We start from the raw sequence: 26,522 nt of genomic DNA, 5'->3' as shown, positions 1-26,522 counted from the left end.
TTGACAAGACGCTTGCTTGGAAGAGCCATCGCCGAGATTTAGCAACATCATTGTACAGGATTTAAAACCCTTATCAATGATACGTGCTCAAAAACATCATCATAATAGGATAATATAAGTAGCCTACATTGATATTGGGCCGTTCATGAAAGAGAAAGTTATTTTTTTCAGACATTCGTGGACGGCATAAAGTCATAGACATAGGTGAGTTTCATAATGAGGCGTTTCATCATAGGTTATTGTCACTGGTCTACTGTAAGTACTGTAATACTGTAAGTAAGTAGTTTATATTCAGATTTCCCTTAATTCACATACTTAGAGTTTAACATTCTGCTCTTTGAAGATACACATGGATTTAAATGTGAATAATAGATTTTTTGTCATCAATAGATTTTGTACTCAGATTTTCACTTTTACTTTCAGGTAGCCTATGATTTTGGATTATTCTGGTTTTAAATATATGAGCTAAAATGACATCAAAGTCACTATTACATATTATGCACTTATTACAGCCATATAGTAGCCTACTATGGCTATATTGTCATCCTCTTAACATTAATCTTCTCTTCTTTAGTGAATGCCTCGAAACAAGGCAATGGACATGGGCAGGCAACTGTTGGCAAAGATGCGGAGGACGAGGAAGGGCAAGTTCACGCCAATCCCTGTATTAGCACAGGGCCTCGAGGTCCACTTCTACCTGCGAGACTCTCACCAGCTTGAGTTTCTCTGGGGTTGTTACACTGCTGAGGAGCTGTGCACAGAGGCAGCCAAGAAGTGTGGTGAGTCTGAGTCAGTGTTACATACAAGGAAATATATGGACATTAATACAGTAACATAAACATAGTTTATGTCCCCCCTCTTTGTTCACTCTCTTTTTCTCTCTTTCTCCCTCTCTGTCTCTCGCTCTCTCTCACACACAAACCCCTCTCACACAGACTGTAAACTCTCTCAGACCAAAAGTCTTACTAAGATCTCTCACTCAGACCGAAATTCCAAGTCTTCTTTCCCCCTCCTGAGTTGCTCATCTGAGTGTGTGTTATGGATAATGAATATGAAAGGTAGCAACTTGCTGGTTCTGCGTTGAGGGAAATCATATCTCTCTTTTTAGGCATTTCACCTCTTTGCTTCAATCTGTTTGCCTTGTATGACGAGGGCATGGACATCTGGTACCCTCCCAATCACACCTTCAAAATCGAGGAGAGCACCTGCTTAAAGCTCCACTATCGCATGAGGTAAGCATTAGGATATGTTGCTCCTCAGTTTGTCACAAATATTGAAGGAACAAAGCAGAGGTAACCAAATTCGCAAACTTGAGATAAAAATAACTTTCTTACAAAAACTTCATACTGACATTGAAATACCCTCGTCTCTTTATCCAGGTTCTACTTCACCAACTGGCATGGTGCAAATGACAATGTGCCACGTGTTTGCAGACATGCCCTCAAGACAAAGAACGGCAATGGGCCGAAGACCGAATCAGGGGGTGCGGCACTCCTTGAGGCTGCCTCACTGAAGTATCTGTTTGCCCAGGTATAATTTTGCACAAAAAAGGTTTATACAGTTTAAAACAGTTGTATCCTCAAATGTAGAATTCTAGCATACACAGTCATATATCCTGATTCATGTGTTTGTGCATTGGCTTTTCCCAGGGTCAGCATGACTTCCTGAAGGGGTGGGCCGCAGTGCGCAACCCTCAGAATGAAGAGGAGGCCCACTTTATTGAGAATGAGTGCCTGGGGGTGGCAGTGTTGTCTATCACACACAATGCCTTGGAGAAGAACATCGGCAACCCATATTTAGCAGGACAGATCAGGTAACTAATCGTCACTCACAAAGAGGTTCAAAATTAAGCTGGTGTTACTGTCTTGCTGTCGGTTTACCATCTTTCTTATACACACTCATGCACACACACACATACACCCCCGACTCAACCAAATCTCTTTCAATCCCACCCAGCTATAAGAAATACATCCCAGAGAGCGTGAACCAAATCATCAAGCAGCGGAACTTCCTGACACGACTCCGCATCTCCCGGGTGTTTCAGCACTTCTTTAACGAGTTCAACAACAAGACAGTGAAGAGCAACAAAGTCAACACCCATGACATCAAGGTCAAATACTTGGCTACGCTGGAGACGCTGACCTGTGAGTTCGGCTGTGAGGTGTGTAGCAAGATGTATTACAGTACCCATAATGCACTGCGTAACCATGTTTGCAGACGCGCTATTAATTAAAGAAAGAATGGCACTGGGCCAAAGACAGAACCAGGTGGTACTCTAAAAATCTGTGTAAAGTACTGTATGTGTAAAGATGTTCCTGAAGCTAACATAATGGTATCCTGTCTCATTACAAGATGTACAAGCCTGAAGTGCTACGTGTGACTGACAGCGAAGGGGAGATGGAAGGAACACCCACTTCCTGTAACCAGGGTCAGCCCACCCAGTACCAAGTCCTTGTGTCTGGAAATACAGGGATCAAGTGGCGGAGGATGCAACAGAATGTGAGTATAGTATTTTGTAGTTTAGAATGTGTAAATTATGGCACACGTTGTATCCATCATTATTATCTAAATGTCATCTGATATGTTGTTCATAAAGAGATAAAAACATTTCATGTTCATATATTTCTCAGAATGCATGGACTGCCAAAGAGAAGAAAAAATCAAAAAAGTACAAAACCGACATCAACTGGAAGAACAAACCAGCTCAAGACGTTTCGAATGACTGGAAAACCTTCTCTGATTTCTATGAGATTACACACATCAACATCAAGGGCTCCACAGTCACTGTCCACAAGCAGGACAACAAAAAGATGGTAAAGTTTCATTGGTTTAAAGGTGCAATATGCAGAAATCGCCATATCCTGGTTGCTAAAATTGTAATAGTTTGCCTAATTTCAGTTAATGTGACAAAACAAGCAATGTATAGTGTAGAGAATCATTGTACCATCTAAACCGATGTCAAATATATTTTCAATAACAAAAAATATTGTATTTTCAGCTGTTTGAAGCTGGTGTACAAAACCGAAAGCAAAAGAGTCAAAAACGAAATTAAGAACAGGAATCATTGAATTTGATGGGGTCTCCCAAAAAGTTACATATTGGAGGTTTAAGCTTCAGAGGAAACTTAAACGTTCAATAATGCTGAATATCTGGGTGAGCAATCTTGAATGAGACTCCGTCAGTGTATACTCTTATTACCAATTTTCTCTTTCATATTGGACATGGACCTTCATTGTCATTAGTTGTCGCTCTATCTCCACCACAGGAACTGAGCCTGGGTTACCATGCAGAGGCATTGTCTTTTGCCACCCTCATTGATGGATACTTTCGTCTGACAGTGGATGCACATCACTTCCTGTGTACAGATGTGGCCCCTCCCTCCGTGGTACAGAACCTGCAGGAAGGCTGTCATGGTCCAATCAGGTGAGCTTAAATATTCCCATTCATTGGTTAGAGAAAATGTAAATATTAATAAAATACAACATTTTTGTAATACTGTCAATTTGTCAGATTATACAGATATCTTTGTCAGTAACCACATTTCCATCCACAGTTTTTATGCGAGTAAGGTCACACCGTATAGATAAAACAATCACGACAGCCATGTTGGAGATAGGAAGTTTCGTTCAATTTTATAATTTCTGACAGATCATTTGTTTTTTTGACGTGGTAGGATCATATCGAAGTGAACTTGGAGTCACGCGATGATATGGTGTGTGGTTCTCTCACTATGACTCGGGAAACCATGCAATTTATTCAGCTACAGATTAAATAAATTATGATGAACTTCACAGGGTGGTGAAAGTGCACAGTGATGAGCTTGATGCACCTTTCCTTCCAATCAATATCGAGGGTCTTATTCTGGTGACACGATGATCGATGCTTGTCTGACATTTAACAAATACAAATATTCTCGCTCTTATCCATAATAATCTCATCATGTAGACTATCTGTACAGACTACCCGCACTGTATCTATGAACTGTTGGTTAAAGCACACATGCCAATAACAAAGTAGGCACATTTACTATTTAACAGAACAATTTTTGTGACCACTATTGGTCGAGTGGAAAATGAAGAAAAAAACGTTCGATTTTTATTCGGTCCATGAAAACGTAAGTGAAAAAGTACATTTTCTGTGCACTGCTTCACTGACTTCTGTGCACTGATTGTTATTCGCAACAGGTCAGTTTGGTGGAAACCCACCACTGGTTGGAAAATGTGCATATTTTAGAATATTCTGATGAAAATCTGTCGCCAATTGGATGGGAACCTAGCTAGTGATACAGTAATACTTCTATACTAGTGTAGAACTGAGTTGATCCACCCCTTTTCCCATGATGCAATTTGGCCCCTCCCCCTCCAGCATGGACTACACCGCCCACAAGCTGCGTCAGGAGGGCAGGGAGGAGGGCATGTATGTGCTGCGCTGGAGCTGCATCGACTATGACCACATCATCCTGACTGTCAAATGCAATGAAGTATAGTACCACTTCCACCATCTGCCTCACCCATACTCATTTAGACATGTATACAGCCACTCTCATTTTCAGACAATGATACATTTGAAAATTTTTGTGAGGCTTTCTCACTTTTAAAAGCCTGGCGGCGCTATCGTGTTAGTGACTATCTTGTTAGTCACCATTATTTGACTGAACTGAATTGTGACAATTTGTTGCTGTAAAATGGTCGGTGTAAATAAATTGGCTCGATTACTCTCTATACTTGTTCTCCTCTTCTTGGCACTCTTGCTGTAGGTGAACCAGACCGATAGCCATCCGTACCGTAGCTTTAAGATCGAGGTGGGGCCGGAAGGCTACGGCCTGAGTGGTACAGCTCTGAGGCAGCCCTCTCTCGGGGAGCTGATGGAACAGCTGATGGGCCAGAGACTTAGTTCAGACGGAGTCTTCTTCCAGCTCCGCAAGGCCTGCCCTCCGCAGCCCAGAGGTATGGTATGATACCCTGCCCCAATACTACACACACTTAGAAAAAAAGGTGCTATCTAGAACCTAAAAGGGTTCTTCGGCTGTCCCCATAGAATAACCCTTTTTGGTTCCAGGAACAACTCTTTTGGTTCCCTTTCCACAGAGGGTTCTACATGGATCCCAAAAGGGTTTTCTACCTGTAACAAAAAAGGGTTCTATCTGGAACCAAAAAAGTTTATGGGGACAGCTGAAGAACCCCTTTGGAACCCTTTTTTCTAAAGTGTATCACCACGGCACCTAATCCCTGACCATGGTCCTTCCCAGAGGTTTGGCACCTTATGCCATACAATACACCAGACCTGGATGTGTTATTCTCTTTATACCACTATCAAACAGGAAATGTTGCTCAGTTACAGTGGTTTTCCTGAATTCGGCAGCTCTGTCGCCTGTTTTCACGTCAGAGGGAGAAGATTGGTGTGTGTCTATATTGTTTCCCATTTCAGTTTTTTTTGTTTGTTTCAGAAATGTCTAACCTGCTACTAGTGACAAAGAGAGATGCGGAGCCGACCGACCCTGTACAGAGTCATGTCATCTTCCACAAGATCCTCAACGAGGACATAGTGCAGGTGTGTGTGTGTGCACTTGTGTACGTGGTTGTGTGAGTCTGTCTGTTTGCTTGTGTGGATTTGAATGTGCTTGTGTGTTTGCATGTTAGCCTTTACTATGTGTTTACAGTATGTTTGTGTGCACAGGATGCCCTACACTGACAATACTACTTTTTATTTAATTTCCTTCGATCTACAAATAATGCTATTCTGTCCATAACCGTGTCTGTGTCTCTCATATGTCTATATAGGAGGAGCACTTGGGCTGTGGCACCAGAACTAACATCTATGCTGGCAAATTTAAGATAAAGAGTGAGGAAGAGAAGGATGTGTGGGGTTCCCAAACCTACCACGAGGTGAAAGTGGTCCTGAAAGTGCTAGGGTCCCAACACAGAGACATGTCTATGGTGAGAACACACACACACACACACACACACACACACACACACACACACACACACACACACACACACACACACACACACACACACACACACACACACACACACACACACACACACACATACTGTATAAACAAAAAGTGGCTTTGTAAATTAATGTGATTGGCATACACTAACCTTTTATTGCATTGGGCTAAATCAGGGTCACACAGAGTGTTTCTTAGTAGTCTTAAACAAATCTACTTTTGTTTCAAAGTATACACATCACACACATGGTTATGGGCTTAGAAAATAAGAAGACGCCTCTACCATGTCAGGTATAGAGTTGAAATGTACTATATTTTGAGTTTACGTCCCAATATTACACTTTTATATACATCGCAGAAGACTGAAATATAACAAAACCGTTTGACATAGAAACAGGATTTTGGGCTTAAAAAATATATATATAATGTTTATTAATTAGGAAATTATGAAAAATATTAATAACATTCCACCCATGAGGCTAGTAGGTCATTTGACTGCAGTAAAGGGCTACCACACATACACACCGCTCCTCCCTCCACCACCCATGTCTGACCTTGTAACTTCTCCCTTTGACTTTTGACTCTGACCTTTGACACTGAGCTCTTTCCGTTAGACTTTCTTTGAAACGGTCAGTATGATGCGTCAGGTGTCCCATCAACACATCACTCTGCTGCACGGTGTCTGTGTTCGCAACCATGACAGTAAGTCATCCTTCCTTCCTCTTATTTAGACTCCTAAACTGAGACTCTGCGATATGCCACATGCCGCAGGAAGAACCAACGTTAATGCAGACGAGCGCCATGCAAGACTATGTACGCACATATCTGTGCATGTTCATGTGTACCCTTCACACTCCTACAACATGATATCTGCACCACAACAACTAGGGAGAAGTTTAGCCTCGCGCTTCACGCTCTTAGTTGTTGTGGAAGTTGATACCCGATACTGCTGATTAGTTTGCATCGCTGAAGGTTAGGACATAGCTTGTCTGCATATACCGTATATTGTGGAAAATGTCTCTGACAGCAAAAGTATTATTATTTATTTATTTATTAAGTTGCAACCTACTCATACTTTTTTACCTGAAATAGGCTAGACATTTTTTGTACCTCTAACTGTGTGTGTGTGTGTGTGTATGGTGTTGTCGCTGTTTAGATATCATTGTGGAGGAGCATGTGACGCTGGGTCCTCTGGATGTGTTCATGCGGGGACATCGTCTTGAACTCAGCACCTCCTGGAAGTACCAGGTGGCCAAACAACTGACCGGCGCCCTCAGCTACCTGGTGAGATGTGATGAGACGAGACACAATTGCGATTTGACACTACAGGGCCAAACCGAGCTGTACTGGGCTGCCCTGATGGGGGGGAAAAACAGCATAGACCAGCCTAAATATCAAGCCTGTCCATGCTGGTCAAGCTGGTCTGACCAGCATGGTCTCGCTGGTTAGGCTGGCTGACTAGCTGGTCAAGCAGGTGATTCTGGTAACCAACTCATGCTGGTAATGCTGGTATGCTGATGACCAGCTTATGCTGGTGATGCTGGTGACCAAGCTGTTCTATGCTGGTCAAGCTGGTCTGCAAAAGCACACCCATCATTATTGTATTTCCCAGATTGCTCTATTGCGGTTAGATTGTTTTAATTGTTTGTTTCAATATCTGTGTTTTTGCATGTTCATTGGTTGATAAATTAATTGATTAATAATCTTATGCTACACGAAGATAAATAACAGCCATTTCTCTAAACTAATCCAATCTGTTAGTTGACTTATTGACCCCGTTATTGAAATAGTTGTTTAGGTTTAGGTTCATTTATTCATTGTTTTAACACTGGCAGTCATTCTGAATGCCATTGTGGGTGAATAAAAGTTACAATTGTTGGACATCCCCACTCTGACTGGATAGGAATTGAACATCACTTTGCAAGCCAGCATGTGACTTTACCAGTGTCGAAAACACAATGAAAGCTGGTCACCAGCGAAAACACAGCGAAGGTTGGTCACCAGCGAAAACACAGCGAAGGCACGAGAAGAAAAAAAAAAAAGGCTGGTCACCAGCATGACCAGCCTATGCTCGTCTATGCAATTTTTTTCTCCAAAATGGAGGCCTGGTTATGCATTCTCCATAGTTACAGTTACTGGAACCGTGGTAGAAAGGACAATGTGAACAGAAAATACCGGTCCAGTATGATTCAGGCTGACCCCATAGTATGAATCAGACATAGAAATGTGCCATTATAATAACATTGCATTTTATAATCTAATGTAGAATGTAATGGTCTTGGAACTTGGTGCCAACCTGGACAATACAGTAGTAGTAGTTTGTCAAAGTTGCATAGATCTATATGGCTCTAGACCTGACCCTTCCCTGTGTTCCTGTCACCTATAGGAGGATAAGAAGCTGGTCCATGGCTATGTGTGTGCTAAGAACGTCCTAGTGGAGCGGGATGGCCTAGAGGGAGAGACTGGGCCCTTCATCAAACTGAGTAGCCCCGGGGTCTCCATCTCCGCACTCAACATACAAGGTGTGTGTGTGGTGTGTGCGTCTCTGTGTGTCTGTTTTTTCCCCCCCAGCTGACAAGACTGTGTTGTATTACAGAGTGTGTGGAGAGGATCCCGTGGATCGCCCCAGAGTGTGTGAGGAACAGCCAGGCCCTGAGTGTTGCGGTGGATAAGTGGGGATTTGGCACCACACTGTGGGAGATCTGCTATGAGGGAGTGGCTCCTCTCAAGGACAAGAAACTCATAGAGGTACACCCACACTTCCCCTGACAAGACAGTGAGCAACACAATCTCTCACTCACAACCACCCCCAGACTCCTGCGACATAGCCTAACTATTTTTTTAATTTTTTTAAATGTGTCCTTTATTTACCCAGGTGAGATATCTATTTCAGAGGGGAGGTCTTGAGTTATTTCATTGAATACACCTATTTATTGACACTTGTAGACTGTGGTATTCTTACAATATTCATAGCATATCACTTAGAAGCAAGGAATTGGAATCAGTATTGGAACAGTCTTGGTTCTGATCCATCTCCTCTCTTTCTCTCTGTGAGAAGAAGGAGATGTTTTACTCAGCCCAGTGTTCCCTGGTGACCCCAGACTGCCCTCAGCTGGCTGAGCTCATCACCAAGTGCATGAACTACGACCCCAAGAGGAGGCCCTTCTTCAGGGCCATTGTCAGGGACCTCACCGGGGTATCCGAGCAGAGTAAGAGGACAAACCTTTTTATCTGTCTCTATTGTTCTTGTTGTCATTATCACCTGCATGTGTATGTGCATGCAGACAAGTGTGTGTGTGTGTGCCTGTGTTTACATAGAGAATGTATTTGTATAACCCTATCTCTGTGTGGCCCCTCCCCCAGACCCAGTCCTGCCACCTGGTAGGGTGCCCATCCAGGAAGTGGACCCCACTGTGTTTGATATTAGGTTCCTCAGGAAAATTGATGACCTGGGAGAGGTAGGGACTCTCTTAATACATGTATACTTTACTATTGGAGTACTTGTCCCCATTTTAAAGGGGAAATCTGGGATTGGTACATCAATTATTTTTATTTTTTTAAATTATAGCCATTGATTCGTGAATAATATCTCTTATATTTAATTTAACTAGGCAAGTCAGTTAAGAACAAATTCTTATTTACAATGACGGCCTACCGGGGAACAGTGGGTTAACTGCCTTGTTCAGGGGCAGAACGACAGAACACCTTGTCAGCTCTGGGATTCGATCCAGAAACCTTTCGGTTACTGGCCCAACGCTCTAACCACTAGGTTTCCTGCCACCAAAATGCTTCCTTGAGCTTAGTTTCATTGTCTTACCCCATCAGAACCCAAAATATGAGTGTCAAGGTGACCGCTTAGTTTTTTTCATCCTAGTAATACCCCTGTAATGTGACGATTGAGGTATGTAATTGTGTGTGTGGTACGGATATGAACTGTACTTGTTTGGGTTAATATGTGTTCACTATGTCTGTGGCGTGCTTTATTCTAGAATTGTTCTTGTGTTGTGTGTCTACTGTGCAGGGTCAGTTTGGTAAGGTGGAGCTGTGTCAGTATGACCCCCGTGGGGATGGCCGAGGGGAGCTGGTGGCGGTCAAGTCTCTGAAGTCAAACGGCAAAGGCCAGCTGGCCTGCCACCTGAGAAGAGAGATAGATACCATGAGAGAACTTTACCACCACAACATTGTCAAATACAAAGGAGTGTGTAGCGAGGAGGGTGAGGAGGGCAATGGATGCAATCCTACATACACACCTAAATGTATACTGTATGTAAATATACAATACACACACCACACACACACACTTGTGTGAAAATCGTGTTTCTTTGTCTAGGTGGGAGGACCACTAAGCTGATTATGGAGTACCTGCCAGCGGGGAGCCTGAAGGACTACCTTCCCAAAAGAAAACACCAGACTGACCTCAAGAGACTTCTCAACTACGCCCTCCAGATCTGCCAGGTATTGTAGTATGGAGCTTTATTAATACCCCTGTTTTAACTAGCCTCTATAGGTACAGTGGGGCAAAAAAGTATTTAGTCAGCCACCAATTGTGCAAGTTCTCCCACTTAAAAAGATGAGAGAGGCCTGTAATTTTCATCATAGGTACACTTCAACTATGACAGACAAAATGAGGGAAAAAATCCAGAAAATCACATTGTAGGATTTTTAATGAATTTATTTGCAAATTATGGTGGAAAATAAGTATTTGGTCACCTACAAACAAGCAAGATTTCTGGCTCTCACAGACCTGTAACTTCTTCTTTAAGAGGCTCCTCTGTCCTCCACTCGTTACCTGTATTAATGGCACCTGTTTGAACTTGTTATCAGTATAAAAGACACCTGTCCACAACCTCAAACAGTCACACTCCAAACTCCACTATGGCCAAGACCAAAGAGCTGTCAAAGGACACCAGAAACAAAATTGTAGACCTGCACCAGGCTGGGAAGACTGAATCTGCAATAGGTAAGCAGCTTGGTTTGAAGAAATCAACTGTGGGAGCAATTATTAGGAAATGGAAGACATACAAGACCACTGATAATCTCCCTCGATCTGGGGCTCCACGCAAGATCTCACCCCGTGGGGTCAAAATGATCACAAGAACGGTGAGCAAAAATCCCAGAACCACACGGGAGGACCTAGTGAATGACCTGCAGAGAGCTGGGACCAAAGTAACAAAGCCTACCATCAGTAACACACTACGCCGCCAGGGACTCAAATCCTGCAGTGCCAGACTTATCCCCCTGCTTAAGCCAGTACATGTCCAGGCCCGTCTGAAGTTTGCTAGAGAGCATTTGGATGATCCAGAAGAAGATTGGGAGAACGTCATATGGTCAGATGAAACCAAAATATAACTTTTTGGTAAAAACTCAACTCGTCGTGTTTGGAGGACAAAGAATGCTGAGTTGCATCCAAAGAACACCATACCTACTGTGAAGCATGGGGGTGGAAACATCATGCTTTGGGGCTGTTTTTCTGCAAAGGGACCAGGACGACTGATCCGTGTAAAGGAAAGAATGAATGGGGCCATGTATCGTGAGATTTTGAGTGAAAACCTCCTTCCATCAGCAAGGGCATTGAAGATGAAACGTGGCTGGGTCTTTCAGCATGACAATGATCCCAAACACACCGCCCGGGCAACGAAGGAGTGGCTTCGTAAGAAGCATTTCAAGGTCCTGGAGTGGCCTAGCCAGTCTCCAGATCTCAACCCCATAGAACATTTTTGGAGGGAGTTGAAAGTCCATGTTGCCCAGCAACAGCCCCAAAACATCACTGCTCTAGAGGAGATCTGCAAGGAGGAATGGGCCAAAATACCAGCAACAGTGTGTGAAAACCTTGTGAAGACTTACAGAAAACGTTTGACCTCTGTCATTGCCAACAAAGGGTATATAACAAAGTATTGAGAAACTTTTGTTATTGACCAAATACTTATTTTCCACCATAATTTGCAAATAAATTCATTAAAAATCCTACAATGTGATTTTTCTCATTTTGTCTGTCATAGTTGAAGTGTACCTATGATGAAAATTACAGGCCTCTCTCATCTTTTTAAGTGGGAGAACTTGCACAATTGGTGGCTGACTAAATACCTTTTTGCCCCACTGTATTTATGTATGTACTGCGGTTTCTGATTATGGAGAGAGTTGGACATTCTAAAGCATTGCAGTCCTTATTTATATAAACTTTCTGCTACTTACAAAGAAATGAACACCGTTGGTGACTGTGGCTAATACTGTATGGAAAGTTGTGTTGAATGTTTCAATGACTCCTCGAAACCACAAGACTGCCAGGTAAATAGCTATAAAAGTATACAAACTATAAAAACAAGTGAAATGTGTGTGTATGTCTCTCAGGGAATGGATTACTTGGGATCCCAGCGGTTCATCCACCGGGATTTGGCGGCCAGGAACGTTCTGGTGGAGAACGAGAGCACAGTGAAGATCGGAGACTTTGGCCTGACCAAGAGCATGAAGGAGGACAAGAGTTACTACACTGTCAAAGAGGAAACCTTCAGCCCTGTCTTCTGGTGAGAAACTTAGAAATAGAATGACAAGGCCAGGTCCCAGAACTTAACTTGATGGTTCACTCCCAAATCAAAGTTAAGGAGATAAGGTCACATGCCATTTAAAAGCCTGGAAGCCAGTTTATTGTTGCTATCTGTGATGGATCAGATTAAAACCTCTAATGATCTTGACAGGTTGTGGCTCATTGTATTGACATTAGCTGACATATTTACCTTGGTCGTGTTCATTGATAAGTAGACACCAAACGGAAGAAATCAAACTGAAAAAAGGGAGGGACTACCTCAACTTGAACAATAAGAAATGCTTATCTCCAGGTTTTTTTGTAAAACATTTTGCTACAGTGTGTGTTGCCTTGTAGGTATGCTCCTGAGTGCCTGATGGACTGTAAGTTCTACCCTGCGTCTGACGTGTGGTCTTTCGGAGTGACCCTCTATGAGCTAATGACCTACTGCGAGCCAAGCAGCAGTCCTAACACGGTAAAGAACCTTCTCTCTGTGTTTACTTCACTATGAAAATAGTTTCATACAAATTTGTTAAACTTTATTGATTTGACAAAACACTAGGAGTCAGACATTTTAACATGTACTGTATCTGATGTCTTAGTTCATCAAGCTAGCCCTTGTCTGTTATGGGATCAAATTATTCTGCAATTCAATACTCTGACCTTTCTCCCTAAGTGTGCACTTCATGGATTTTAAAGAAAATGACTAGAGTAAGAAATATGGAGGAAACTCCTTCCCCAAGCTTGCACCAATCCAATCCTTTTAAATGCATGGGAAGAAGTGCATGAGTGTATACTTTGAGAGAAAAGACTGGGGTGTAGGTACGACCATCTGGTTTGGTTTTGATCATGTGACATGGTTGTTCACAGGTATATAAGGAGATGCTTCCAAATAAAACCAATGGTCAGATGACTCTCACCCGATTGGTGGAAGTGCTGATTGCCGGCAGCAGGCTGCCCTGTCCACCTCGCTGCCCAGACACGGTAAGAGAACTCCGGGAAGTGGTGCCATCTGTTCACCAAGGCTGTAGTCTTTCCTTCTCTTTCATCTGAAAGCTAAAGCGCCGGGATGAGGTTTTCCCGAGGTACAGGTCTAGGATCACCTTCCGATCCCCCAATCCTAAGCTTAACCATTAGTGGGGAAAATGCTAAATAGACCCAAGATCAGCGTCTAAGGGCAACTTCGCTCCAAACTAAAGATAATAGTACCCTTTCTAAATACACATTCAGTAGTGTTATTCTATACTAAAACTATCCTCAATAGGAATGAGTGGGAATAGAACATCCTGCACATCCCATGGTTCCGAGCAGGTGCTGAGGTATCAAAGTCAATGTTTACGGCGTTCACTCACTGCTGTAGAATGCAGAGAAAAATGGGGCAATTCAAGAGGGTGCTATGAAATTAATGTCAAAACGTAGTTTTCTTTGCCCTATGTCATTACAAATTATCTAGAATGAATCATTAGAATGTTCTCTACAATATTATAACCTTAATATACTTATACTTGACAGTGTTGATTCAATAGAAACGTTACTATTTATAGGTGTCTTTCCGCTGGTTTTCAACCAATCAAAATCTACGTGATACTGTCGTCATTTTCACCTCCAGATCCTTCGCTTTCATTGCCTATAACCACGATCAATCTGCATTGAGAGGGGCCGTTTCTATGGCGATTTAAAGGGAAAGACAAAATGAATGACTTCTGGTTGGGATATGTACGTACGTTCTGGTTGGGATATGTACGTGCCGTGACCATACATACATATCCCAACCAGAAGCCATGGATTACAGACAACATCCGCACTGGGCTAAAGACTAGAGCTGCCGCTTTCAAGGAGCGGGACACTAATCCGGACGCTTATAAGTAATCCTGCTATGTCCTCCGACCAACCATCAAACAGGCAAAGCCTCAATAAAGGACTCAGATTGACTCCTACTACACCGGCTCTGATGCTTGTCGGATGTGGCAGAGCTTGCAAACTATTACGGATTACAAAGGGAAACCCAGCCATGAGCTGCCCAGTGACGCAAGCCTACCAAACGAGCTAAATGCCTTCCATACTCGCTTTGAGGCAAGCAACACTGAACCATGCATGAGAGCACCAGCTGTTCCAGACGACTGTGATCACGCTCTTTGTAGCTGATGTCAGTAAGACCTTTTAAAACGGGTCAACATTCACAAGGCCGCAGGGCCAGACGGATTACCAGGACTCCATACTCAGAATTCTCTGATCAACTAGCAAGTGTCTTCACTGACATTTTCAACCTCTACCTGACCGGGTCTGTAATATCTTCATGATTCGAAAAGACCACGGTAGTCCCTGTGCTCAAAAACAACAAGGTAACCTGCCTAAATGACTACCACCCTGTAGCACTCACGTCTGTAGCAAAGTAGTGCTTTGAAAGGCTGGTCATGGCTCACATCAACAGCAACCTACATATCCTAGACCCATTCCAATTCGCATACCGCCCCAACAGATCCACAGATGACACAATCTCCATTGCACTCCACACTGCCCTTTCCCACCTGGACAAAAGGAACACCTACGTGAGAATATTGTTCGCTGACTACAGCTCAGCGTTCAACACCATAGTGCCCTCAAAGTTAATCACTAAGCTAAGGGCCCTGGGACTAAACACCTCCCTCTGCAACTGGATCCTGGACTTCCTGACAGGCTGCCCCCAGGTGGTAAGGGTAGGCAACAACCCATCTGCCACGCTAATCCTCAACACGGGAGCCCCTCAGGGGTGCGTGCTTAGTCCTCTCCTGTACTCCCTGTTCACACACAACTGCGTGGCCACGCACGACTCCAACACCATCATTAAGTTTGCCGACGACACAAGGGTGGTAGGCCTGATCACCAACAACAGTGAGACAGCGTAGAGGGAGGAGGTCAGAGACCTGGAAGTGTGGTGTGCACGACAACGCCTATTCCCTCTCAGGAGACTGAAAAGATTTGTCATGGGTCCTCAGATCCTCAAAAAGTTCTACAGCTGCACCATCGAGAGCATCCTGACTGGTTGCATCACCGCTTGGTATGGCAACTGCTCTGCATTTGGCCGCAAGGTGTTACAGAGGGTAGTGCATACGGCCCAGTACATCACTGGGGCCAAGCTCACGGCCATCCAGGATCTCTATACCAGGTGGTGTCAGAGGAAGGCCCTAAAAATGGTCAAAGACTCCAGCCACCCTAGTCATAGAGTGTTCTCTCTGCTACCTCAAGCGATACCGGAGGGCCAAGTCTAGGTCCAAAAGGCTCCTTAACAGCTCCTACCCCTAAGCCATTACACTGCTAAACAGTTAATGAAATGGCTATCCGGACTATTTGCATTGACCCCCTTTTTTATGCTGCTGCCACTCACTGTTTATTATCTATGTATAGTCGCTTTACCCCTACCTACATGTACATATTACCTCGGTACCCCTGCACATTGACACGGTACTGGTAGCTAGGGTTGCAAAGGGTCGGAAACTTTCCGGGAATTTTTCCATGGGAAGTTAAGCCCTGGAATTTGGGGAATTTTACTTATATTCATCAGAAAAGTTTGCTTATAACAGTGCACTTTTTTTGTGGGATACACAAGGCAATTCTAGGTCTTGTGGCATATTTTGGTTAAAGTATCCCCAATTCAATGGAATTGCAACCCTCTGCATGTACAGTACGCTCTTCCATCACATGTGCAGTGCACTTTTCCATCACATGTACAGCTGATTCTCAAGATCTTGCACACTAATGAGATTCTATTGAGCCCACACTACTACACTGTCTGCGACAAGGACTACATGCTTTCTGGTAAGTTTTGATTACAATACTGGGTGGGGTGAATATATTTTATATTACATTATATTTTTGTTAACTAGTAAATAGTAGCCTACAGCAAAGTGTGTTTAAATTATTTCTAACTTGTTAACAATTTCTGCTTGTTAGTTTTTGCTACCATGTGGGTTTTAGCTTGCTTGAGCCTGCTAACTGAGGAGTGTTAATTCACCTGTTTCCATACATGTTTCATTTTAAAACATTTATCTTACAAAGGAGTTGTTTAATCTAACTGATTAACTATTGATCTGTACATAAAATTGTATTTGTTGTTTATTTTAACTCATTTTTTTCTAATCTTTACAGGGAAATGCTATGGGCACTATCTGATGTGTGGAGACATTTCACTGCAGCTAATGTAGAAGGAAGCTGTGTACATTTGCAAATACTGTGCCAAATCATATGTGAAGAATGCAACAAAGATGCAGAATCATCTGGCCAAGTGCATAAAGTTCCTTCAGCACTCACAACAAGCAACCTCTGACAAAAGTCCCTCTACTTCCATTCAAGGTGAAAATTATGAATCAGACATCAGACTTATCGATAGCAACAGCTCATGGTCCTCCTGGAATCAGTGGAGGCATGTAGTCAGAGAAATGCTGATTAATGTCTTGCTCGAGCTGTGTATGCAACTGGTTCACCTCTGATGCTCACAGGCAATGTGTATTGGAAGAGATTTCTGAATGTTCTTCGCCCAGCATACACCCCTCCAACCAGACATGCTTTATCTACACATTTGCTGGATGCAGAGTTCAACAGAGTTCAAGTGAAGGTCAAGCAAATCATAGAGAAAGCAGACTGTATTGCAATCATCTCTGATAGGTGGTCGAATGTTTGTGGGCAAGGAATAATTAACTACATCTCCACGCCTCAACCAGTATTCTACAAGAGCACAGACACAAGGGACAACAGACACACTGGTCTCTACATTGCAGATTAGCTGAAGGCAGTCGTCAATGACCTTGGACCACAGAAGGTATTTGCACTGTTGACAGACAATGCTGCGAACATGAAGGCTGCTTGGTCTGTGGAGGAATCCTATCCTCACATCACACCCATTGGCTGTGCTGCTCATGCATTGAATCTGCTCCTCAAGGACATCATGACACTGAAAACAATGGATACACTCTACAAGAGAGCGAAGGAAATGGTTAGGTATGTGAAGTGTCATCAAATTATTGCAGCAAACTTCGTCACCAAGCAAAGTGAGAAGAATAAGAGCACCACATTGAAGCTGCCCAGCAAACCTCATTGGGGTGGTGTTGTCATGATGTTTGACAGTCTCCTTGAGGGGGAGTCTCTCCAAGAAATGGCCATATCACAGTCTGCCGATATGGACAGCCCCATCAAGAGGATCCTCCTGGATGATGTATTTTGGGCAAAGACTGGTAAGCAGCCTGAAGCTCCTGAAACCTATAGCAGTAGCCATTGCACGGATTGAGGGAGGTAATGCCACCCTGTCCGATGTTCAGACTCTGCTTGCAGATGTAAGAGAAGAAGTCCGTACTGCCTTGCCCACTTCACTGTTGCTCCAAGCAGGGAAAACTGCTGTTCTGAAATACATCAAAAAGCACACCTCAGCGTACTTCTTGGACCCCAAGTATGCTGGCAAGAGCATCCTGTCTGGTGCAGAGATCAACAAGGCCTATGGTGTCATCACTACCGTGTCTCGCCACCTTGGCCTGGATGAGGGCAAGGTTCTTGGCAGTCAGGCGAAGGACACTTCCAAGAAGGGCTTTGGGATGGAGATGCAATATGGCAGTCGTGCCAACATATCTCAGCAGCCACCTGGTGGAAGGGACTTTGGATCTGAGGCTCTTTCCCCTGTTGCCTCTATCATCATCCTCCAAATCCCACCAACATCAGCCGCCTCAGAGCGCAACTGGTCCTTGTTTGGGAACACACACACCAAAGCACGCAACAGGCTGACCAATACAAGGGTTGAAAAATTGGTGGCCATGCGGGCAAATTTGAAGCTTTTTGAGCCTGACAACGAGCCATCCAGGGTTGGAAAGAGACAGTGAAGATGAGGCCTCAGAGTCTGATGTTCAAGCAGTGGACATTGAGGAGGTCCAGGGAGAAGACATGGAAGCCTGAGAGGAAGACAACCAAAGCTTTAGTTTCAAAACTGTCATTTTACAGATGTATGTTGAAAATGTTTTTGGGAGATGCGATGGATCATTGGGGATCATTCAATATTCCCTTTCTTTTGTTGTTCTGTGAAATCATCCCATGTGAAAAGTCAACTCATTTTATTAAAGTTAAATTTGTTACTAAATCGTTTTTTACATTTATATTGGAAGTATTTAATCATTTGCAATTGTCTACTTATGATAAGGTAAAAGGTTTATGTTTCTGTCTCCATATGATATGGTAAATATATCCAATGCAAAAAAAAACATCTCAATTTAAATGGTATTAATATTGATTTGCATATATTTCCATTAATTACCATATATTAACATATATGCCATATATTAACATATATTCTGTTAATTCCCACGGGAAGTTTCCACCTCTGAATATTCACCAAAATGTGCAACCCTACTGGTAGCCCCTGTATATAGCCTCGTTATTGTTATTTTGTGCTGTTTTTTATATTGGATAAAAGTAGATTCCCATGTGAGGACATGTGCTAAACAGAGTAAGTTAGTGTAGTTAACAACCAAAGATTAAGATGAAAGGTGGTCAAAGTAGTAGCCTTCAATAAAGTCCTTGGCATACCTCCTAATCTGACTTTGGTGCAGGTCAATTTGTTCTTCACAGTTCCGTCTCTGGTAAGCACAAGTTTATTTGTCACATGCACAGGATACAGAAGGTGTAAACGGTACAGTGAAATGGTTACTTGCATAGTAGCAATATAAAAAATAGAAAGTGCTGAGATTAAATATTTTGTAATTATTATACTGAACAAAAATATAAATGCAACATGCAACAATTTCAAAGATTTTTACTGAGTTACAGTTCATATAAGGAAATCAGTCAAATAAATAAATTAGGCCCTAATCTATGGATTTCACATGACTGGGAATACAGATATGCATGTTGGTCACAGATGCCTTAAAAGAAAGGTAGATGCGTGGATCAGAAAAACAGTCCGTATCTGGTGTGACCACCATTTGCCTCATGCAGCGCGACATCTCCTTCGCATAGAGTTGATCAGGCTGTTGATTGTGGCCTGTGGAATGTTGTCCCACTCTTCAATGGCTGGATATTGGCGGGAACTGGAACAAGCTGTTGTACCTGTCGATCCAGAGCATCCCAAACATGCTCAATTGGTGACATGTCTGGTGAGTATGCAGGCCATGTAAGAACTGGCATATTTTCAGCTTGAAAGAATTGTGTACAGATCCCTGCGACATGGGGCTGTGTATTATCATGCTGAAACATGAGGTGATGGAGGCGGATGAAGGGCACAACAATGGGCTTGTTGTGAGATACCGTCTCGTGACCGTATCTCTGTGCATTCAAATTGCCTTTGATAAAATGCAACTGTGTCCGTTGTCTGTAGCTTATACCTACCCATACCACAACCCCACCGCCACCATGGGGCACTCTGCAACAAACGCTCGGCCACACAAAGCCATACACGTGGTCTGCAGTTGTAAGGCCAGTTGGACGTACTGCCAAATTATCTAAAACGACGTTGGAGGTCGAGAAATGAACATTCAATTCTCTTGCAACAACTGTGGTTGACATTCCCGCAGTCAGCATGCCAATTGCACGCTCCCTCAAAGCTTGAGACGTCAGTGGCATTGTGTTGTGTGACAAAACGGAACATTTTAGAGTGGCCTTTTATTGTCCACAGCACAAGGTGCACCTGTGTAATGCAGCGGCGTAGCCACGGGTAGGCCTGGGTAGGCTGTGGCCTACCCAGTTTGATCTCAGGCCTACCCCAAAAAAGTTCCATAAATTATTCAATATGCATTTTTATTTGTATTTATTTTATTACATTGTTAAAAGAGATTTATTTTCTATGGGTAATTTTAATATAATGTAACAAAGAAATAGTCCGCGGCAATCAGGTTGGCTTCCGACCATTGGTTACATTAAAAAAAAATTATACTATGGTTTACCTGAACAACCTGGCAATGTCACGTGGCTAAACCTTGTAGCGCATAAGCTAGCAAGCTCTACCACGTTAGCTTACTCGAATTGACTCACCAGCTAAGGTAATTTAGTAGTTCTAGTAGTTTTATGGCAAACCAAATGTCGATCGCTAGATTTTTCAAAAAAAGACGTCTGGAGGAAAAGGAGTGTGTCACGCCCTGACCATAGAGAGCCTTTTTATTCTCTATTTTGGTTAGGTCGGGGTGTGACTAGGGGGGGGGTGTTCCTATCTAGGTTGTTTCTATGTTGGCCTGGTATGGTTCTCAATCAGAGGCAGCTGTTTATCATTGTCTCTGATTGGGGATCATATTTTGGCAGCCATTTCCCCACTGTGTTTTGTGGGATCTTGTTTGTGCGTAGTTGCCTGTGAGCACTCCATGACTTCACGGTTTCATTTGCTGTTTATTGTTTTTGTGAGTTTCATCTGATTAAACATGTGGAACTCTACGTACGCTGCGCCTTGGTCCGTTAATTCATTAGACGATCGTGACAGAGTGTGTGCCAGAAAATAATTTGGATCAATCTACCGATAGCTTCCAGAATGAGACATTAACAGGTGGCGCCAAGATAGAAACAACCGCAATCGCCATCACAACCGCCAATGCCACGTTGAGCCAGGCATGCTTGCCTACCCCACCGTCTCCTATCGTTCTTGATGCTGCGGGCGGAGGTGAACCTGCAGTAGGTCCACCGTCAGATTTGTCTGCCGTTGACCAGCCTGTCAACCAAATCTAGCAAAGTTCCCTTCAAGTATGATAAATGGCAAATCACGCTGCTTCTCTTCAAGGATGTATGACCAGTTTGTGTGGATTGAGTATAGTAAAGCAAAAGATGCAATATATTGTACGTTTTGTCCGCACTTTCCTGGGGCAAATGTTGAATTCAGATTTGTACGAGATGGATTTAAAAACTGGAAACTCACAAGAAATGCTTGCTACAAACACGAGAATAGCAAATTACATGCTAGTGCCCTTGCAACATTTGAATTCTAGACCCATGGGCCTAGAAGTCGTGAGACTGTGTTGGACAAAATACATGGTGTGCAAACATGGATTTTATAGAAAGAAACCGTGTACATGTTAAAGTGGTCATAGATATGGTTCTGATGTGTGCAAAGCAGGATATTCCACTCAGAAGGCAAATAGAAACCCAAGAGGCAATCAACAAAGGTAACTTTTTAGAAATCTTAAATTTCATCTCAAAGTATGACTCAGAAATACAAAACAGGCTTAATGAGCTACCTCGCAATGCCAGGCTTATGAGCCCCGAAATTCAGAACGAGTTGCTGGAGTGTGCAGCATCATTGTTACTGTGCAGGATAAAAGATGAAGTTCATTCTGCGCCTTCCACGTATTTTGCCATACTAGCAGATGAATATAGAGATCAATCTAAACGAGAACTTATTGCTGTGTGCATCCGATACATTCATGCTGGAATGATTCAAGAAAGAGCTGTTGGGTTTATGGAAACCGCTGATTTGTCTGCACAAGGAATTTCTCTGAAAATACTTGAAGTGTTGCAACCCCTGGAGTTGGATCCCACTCTGTGTGTGGGTTTTTGTTTCGATGGCGCTTCAGTCATGTCAGGGACAGAGGGGTACATGTCCTACTAAAGCAAACATTTAAGCAAGCGGTGTATGTGCATTGCAACTCCCACCGTTTGAATTTGGTTCTGTGCACCGCTGCAAAAGTGTCAGGATATGTCAGTACTTTTTTTGACACAGTAAACCAGCTACACACATTTATGAGTGGATCCCACAGACATGCTCGATTCATAGAAGTACAGAAAGAGTTGCATCCCGATAGACCATGTATCGAGCTAGAAACATCCACGGATGTATGGTGGAGTTCAAAATCAGGGTCTGTGAGTAAAGTGCTGTTACTTCTAGATTTCATTTTAGAGATTCTTGCAGATTTTTCAGAGGCTTGTGGCCAAATCAAATTTAGTTTTTATTCCTGTTAGTCACGTTTAGTAAATTGTTCGACACTATTGATTTTGCTACGAATTGAAATCCTCAAAAGCAGCTTTTCTACGTTCAGAGATAACTCAGGGGGAGACTTTGATAAAGTTCTCAAGCTAACTGAAGAGATGATGATTAAGCATGATATTAGTAATTGGAATGTGAGCGCATCACGGCAGCGAAAACTGCCTGTAAAATTGGCAGACATTGTTGTCACATCTTCATTAAGGAAAACATCCAGCATCAAGAGTGACAGTGACCTGAGGCAACTTTGGAACAATATTCTAGACAGACAGATTACTGAGTTAAACTCGAGATTTCAAGAAGACGTATGGGATCATGCAAGCGGCAGCTTCCTTTTCCAAAGAATCCCAAACTTGCGGCCTTAAAGAGCAGCTGAAGACTACATGCGATCATTATGCAATATCAATTGAGGATGCTGAATTCACTGTTTTTATTCAGCAGTTGAGTTGCAAAATTAACATGAGAAAGTGACTTTGTCCATAATGAGTGTACTTGACAGCTGCCCTGATGATATTTTCCCTAATATAAACTGTTAACTTCTCTAGGGTAGGGGGCAGCATTTGGAATTTTGGATGAAAAGCATGCCCAAATTAAACTGCCAGCTACTCATCCCCAGAAGATAAGATATGCATATTATTAGTAGATTTGGATAGAAAACACTCTGAAGTTTCTAAAACTGTTTGAATCATGTCTGTGAGTATAACAGAACTTAGCAGGCGAAACCCCGAGGACAAACCATTAAAAAAAAAATTGTTGACCTGCTTGCAAGTTCCTACCGCTTCCACTGGATGTCAACAGTCTTGAGAAATTGGTTGAGGTTATTCCTTTGTGTAATGAAGAAGTACGGCCATCTTGAACGAGAGTCACTTGAAGAGTCCTGTTAGATAGAAGCGCGTGACCAGAAAGCTAGCTATAGTTGGTTTTAATCCTGTATTGAACACAGATCATCACGTCTTCAATTTGATCGATTATTAACGTTAAAAAATACCTAAAGTTATATTACAAAAGTAGTTTGACATTTTTTGGCAAAGTTTACAGGTAACCTTTGAGATATTTTGTAGTCACGTTTGAGCAAGTTGGAACCGGTGTTTTTCTGGATCAAACGCGCCAAATAAATGGACATTTTGGATATATATCGACGGAATTAATCAAACAAAAGGACCATTTGTGATGTTTATGGGACATATTGGAGTGCCAACAACAGAAGCTCGTCAAAGGTAAGGCATGAATTATATTTTTATTTCTGCGTTTTGTGTCGCGCCTGCAGGGTTGAAATATGCTTCTCTGTCTTTGTTTACTATTGTGCTATCCTCAGATAATAGCATCGTTTGCTTTCGCCGAAAAGCCTATTTGAATTCTGACATGTTGGCTGGATTCACAACCAGTGTAGCTTTAATTTGGTATCTTTCATGTGTGATTTAATGAAAGATTGATTTTTATAGTAATTTTCATAGTAATTCATTTGAATTTGGCGCTCTGCATTTTCTCTGGCTTTTTGCCAAGTGAGACAATAGCGTCCCGCCTAAACTCAGATTTTTGGATATAAATATGAACTTTACCGAACAAAACATACATGTATTGTGTAACATGAAGTCCTATGAGTGTCATCTGATGAAGATAATCAAAGGTTAGTGATTCATTTTATCTCTATTTCTGCTTTTTGTTACTCCTCTCTTTGGCTGGAAAAATTGCTGTCTTTTTCTGTGACTTGGCTCATACCTAACATAATCGTTTGGTGTGCTTTCGTCATAAAACCTTTTTGAAATCGGACACTGGCTGGATTTACAACAAGTGTATCTTTAAAATGGTGTAAAATACTTGTATGTTTGAGGAATTTAAATTATGGGATTTCTGTTGTTTTGAATTTGGCGCACTGCAGTTTCACTGGCTTTCTCTAGGGTATGTGGGACGCTACCGTCCCACATACCCTAGAGAGGTTAAAGATCATTGTCACACTTCCAATGACATCATGCGGTGTGGAGAGACTTTTCCCAACAACAACTAGGATAAAACAATCGTCTTCGCACACCAATGACAAGCGCCCGGCTGAACCACTTCAGTTTGCTGTCTTTTGAGAGTGAACTGACAGATACATTGGATTATGATGAAATCATCACCATATTCAACTCAAAGCCTCGCCGTCTGCGCCTTGTGATGTAGGTCACGCCTTATGATACGTCTATTAAAGGTAAGGTACCTTTTTATAGTACTACTGCCCGCCGTGCTATAAATGGTAACATCAAATATAGGCTTGTTTGCCCATCGAGATTAAAGTGCGCCTGAAGATGAGTTTTATGTTGTTGGCAACTGGTCTAAAGTTACTGTCTTATTTTAATATGCTGGGATAGGTAATTATTTGTATATGTAACGAGGTTGTGCCAAGTACTATGCACTAGTATAAAACGATTGTATTAAGAAATAATTATATGGTGCACATCACAAAATAAATGTAATAAATAAGTAGAAAAAGTGCCTAGCCAAATTTTTCTAGGCCTATCCAAAAAAAAACAACATCTGGCTACGCCCCTGGTGTAATGATCATGCTGTTTAATCAGCTTCTTGATATGCCACACCTGTCAGGTGTATGGATTATCTTGGCAAAGGAGAAATGCTCACTAACAAGGATGTAAACAAAGTTGTGCAAAACATTTGAGAGAAATAAGCTGGAAATTTTTTGTGAACTTTTATTTCAGTTTATGAAACATGGGACCAACACTTTACATGTTGCGTTTATATTTTTGTTTAGTGTGTAAGTGATGCTAACCCAGACACACCTGTCTAAATGTCTAAAATGCTACAACCACCCCCCAGCCACATCTAGCTAAGTGGATGGGTCAGTAATGTCTAGACATGTACACATGTTCATGAAATACAATGGATGGCCGTAATCACCTCCAGACACACCTGATTAACTTGATGGGTCATGTAATCATCTGGCGATGTGGAGTCTTTTGTTTAGACATGTAGTTAGCCAAACAATGAACCATAATTCCAACACATACAATACTAGCAATACAAACAGATTGTCATAGCTAGCCACCACGCATAAAATGCAGTAGTATAAATCTGTAAGTAGCGAAAGCTAACCAACTAGGTTCATTGTTAGCTAGCGAGCAATCAAGTTAAGGTTTGCTAGCTAGCTAACAATACTCTTTAACTTGCAGTGAAAATGACTTTCTGCCTAAATTAGAAATGTATGATATCTGAAAATGTAGCTAGATTTACCCATGTATATGCAGGAACGCTTCATGGCAGACCGGAACCCCTTTAACGAAGTAAGACGTCCTGTGTCTTTTCCGTTTTGTTTGTACAGCATGTTTGGCCCGTTCTGAGAAGTCTCTCCGGTTCACACTGACCATGTGCAGAAAGTAGTCCATCACAACTTTTCCCCACTGATCTTTGTCGATAGTGCCTGCTAAATTCAAGGCAGCAATGTTATTGAGAGCAGTAGCAACGCTTTTGCAGTTCTACATGGCTAACATATATTTCAAAAAAGCTTCAGTAGCAAGGATTATCTACATACTGAGCAGCTCAAGTTATAGACAGAAGCATGCTACATGGTAGACCAATCAGAACTCATCTCTCGGCATGTCCAGTCCATCCATTATCTCAGCCAATCATGGCTAGCGTGAAGGTTCCTGTATTTTTCTGTGGCTGAACCAACTAGGCTTGTAATTTAACAATTATATTCTTATTTACAGATGGCATACAAGTTTGTTATTAAGGCACATGAAAGTTCACATGTTCCCGAAGGCATTTCTGTCAAATGCATTTTGATGGAGAGAATTGTTTTTCAAATGCCTCTCCTGTGAAGGAGTGACGTGCAACATACTCATACATATCTCTCTCCCTTTCTGTGTGTGTGTGTGCGCAGGTATACTCCCTGATGAGGAGGTGTTGGGAGTATGACCCGGCGAACAGGATCCAGTTCAAAGGCCTGATCACGGAGCTGGAGACGCTGCTGGACGAGAGGCACAGAGGAGATAGACTGGCTGTCTGAACTGATAGAGCTCACACATAGATGGATATATACAATAATATAATATACACTGAGTATACCAAAACATTAGGAACACCTTCCTAATATTGAGTTGCTCCCCCCACCCCTTTTTGCCCTCAGAACAGCATCAATT

The 26,522-nt window shown here is 42.4% G+C and overlaps 1 protein-coding gene across 3 annotated transcripts; it reads left to right on the top strand.

Moving 5' to 3' along the window:
* LOC120055743 (tyrosine-protein kinase JAK1-like) lies at positions 1-26,522 on the top strand. 3 transcript variants are annotated; one of them, XM_039003681.1, is made up of 25 exons: positions 1-204; positions 575-779; positions 1,109-1,232; positions 1,380-1,530; positions 1,650-1,813; positions 1,957-2,161; positions 2,353-2,499; positions 2,631-2,813; positions 3,266-3,423; positions 4,366-4,480; positions 4,757-4,946; positions 5,447-5,550; positions 5,781-5,936; positions 6,571-6,658; positions 7,113-7,240; positions 8,343-8,478; positions 8,553-8,704; positions 9,015-9,165; positions 9,320-9,414; positions 9,978-10,170; positions 10,287-10,411; positions 12,305-12,477; positions 12,834-12,951; positions 13,347-13,460; positions 26,264-26,522. In XM_039003681.1, exons 2-25 carry the CDS (start codon positions 578-580, stop codon positions 26,387-26,389), a joined length of 3,498 nt encoding a protein of 1,165 aa, XP_038859609.1. In that variant the 5' UTR covers positions 1-204; positions 575-577; the 3' UTR covers positions 26,390-26,522. The 3 variants fall into 3 exon arrangements, with proteins under 3 accessions (XP_038859609.1, XP_038859610.1, XP_038859608.1); XM_039003682.1 differs by lacking the exon at positions 26,264-26,522 and adding an exon at positions 16,602-16,649; XM_039003680.1 differs by lacking the exon at positions 26,264-26,522 and adding an exon at positions 14,021-14,511.

This window comes from Salvelinus namaycush, chromosome 11 (assembly GCF_016432855.1).
Source record: "Salvelinus namaycush isolate Seneca chromosome 11, SaNama_1.0, whole genome shotgun sequence".
Lineage (NCBI taxonomy): Eukaryota > Metazoa > Chordata > Actinopteri > Salmoniformes > Salmonidae > Salvelinus > Salvelinus namaycush.
This window is presented reverse-complemented; position numbering and strand designations above follow the sequence as displayed.

What these genes read in the sequence shown, in the direction of transcription:
- LOC120055743 (XM_039003680.1), top strand. Translation starts at nt 578, where the DNA reads ATGCCTCGAAACAAGGCAATGGACATGGGCAGGCAACTGTTGGCAAAG. An exon ending in TCAACGAGGACATAGTGCAG is followed by an intron (nt 5,551 to 5,780) that starts GTGTGTGTGTGT and finishes ATGTCTATATAG; the next exon opens with GAGGAGCACTTGGGCTGTGG. An exon ending in AAATTGATGACCTGGGAGAG is followed by an intron (nt 9,415 to 9,977) that starts GTAGGGACTCTC and finishes TCTACTGTGCAG; the next exon opens with GGTCAGTTTGGTAAGGTGGA.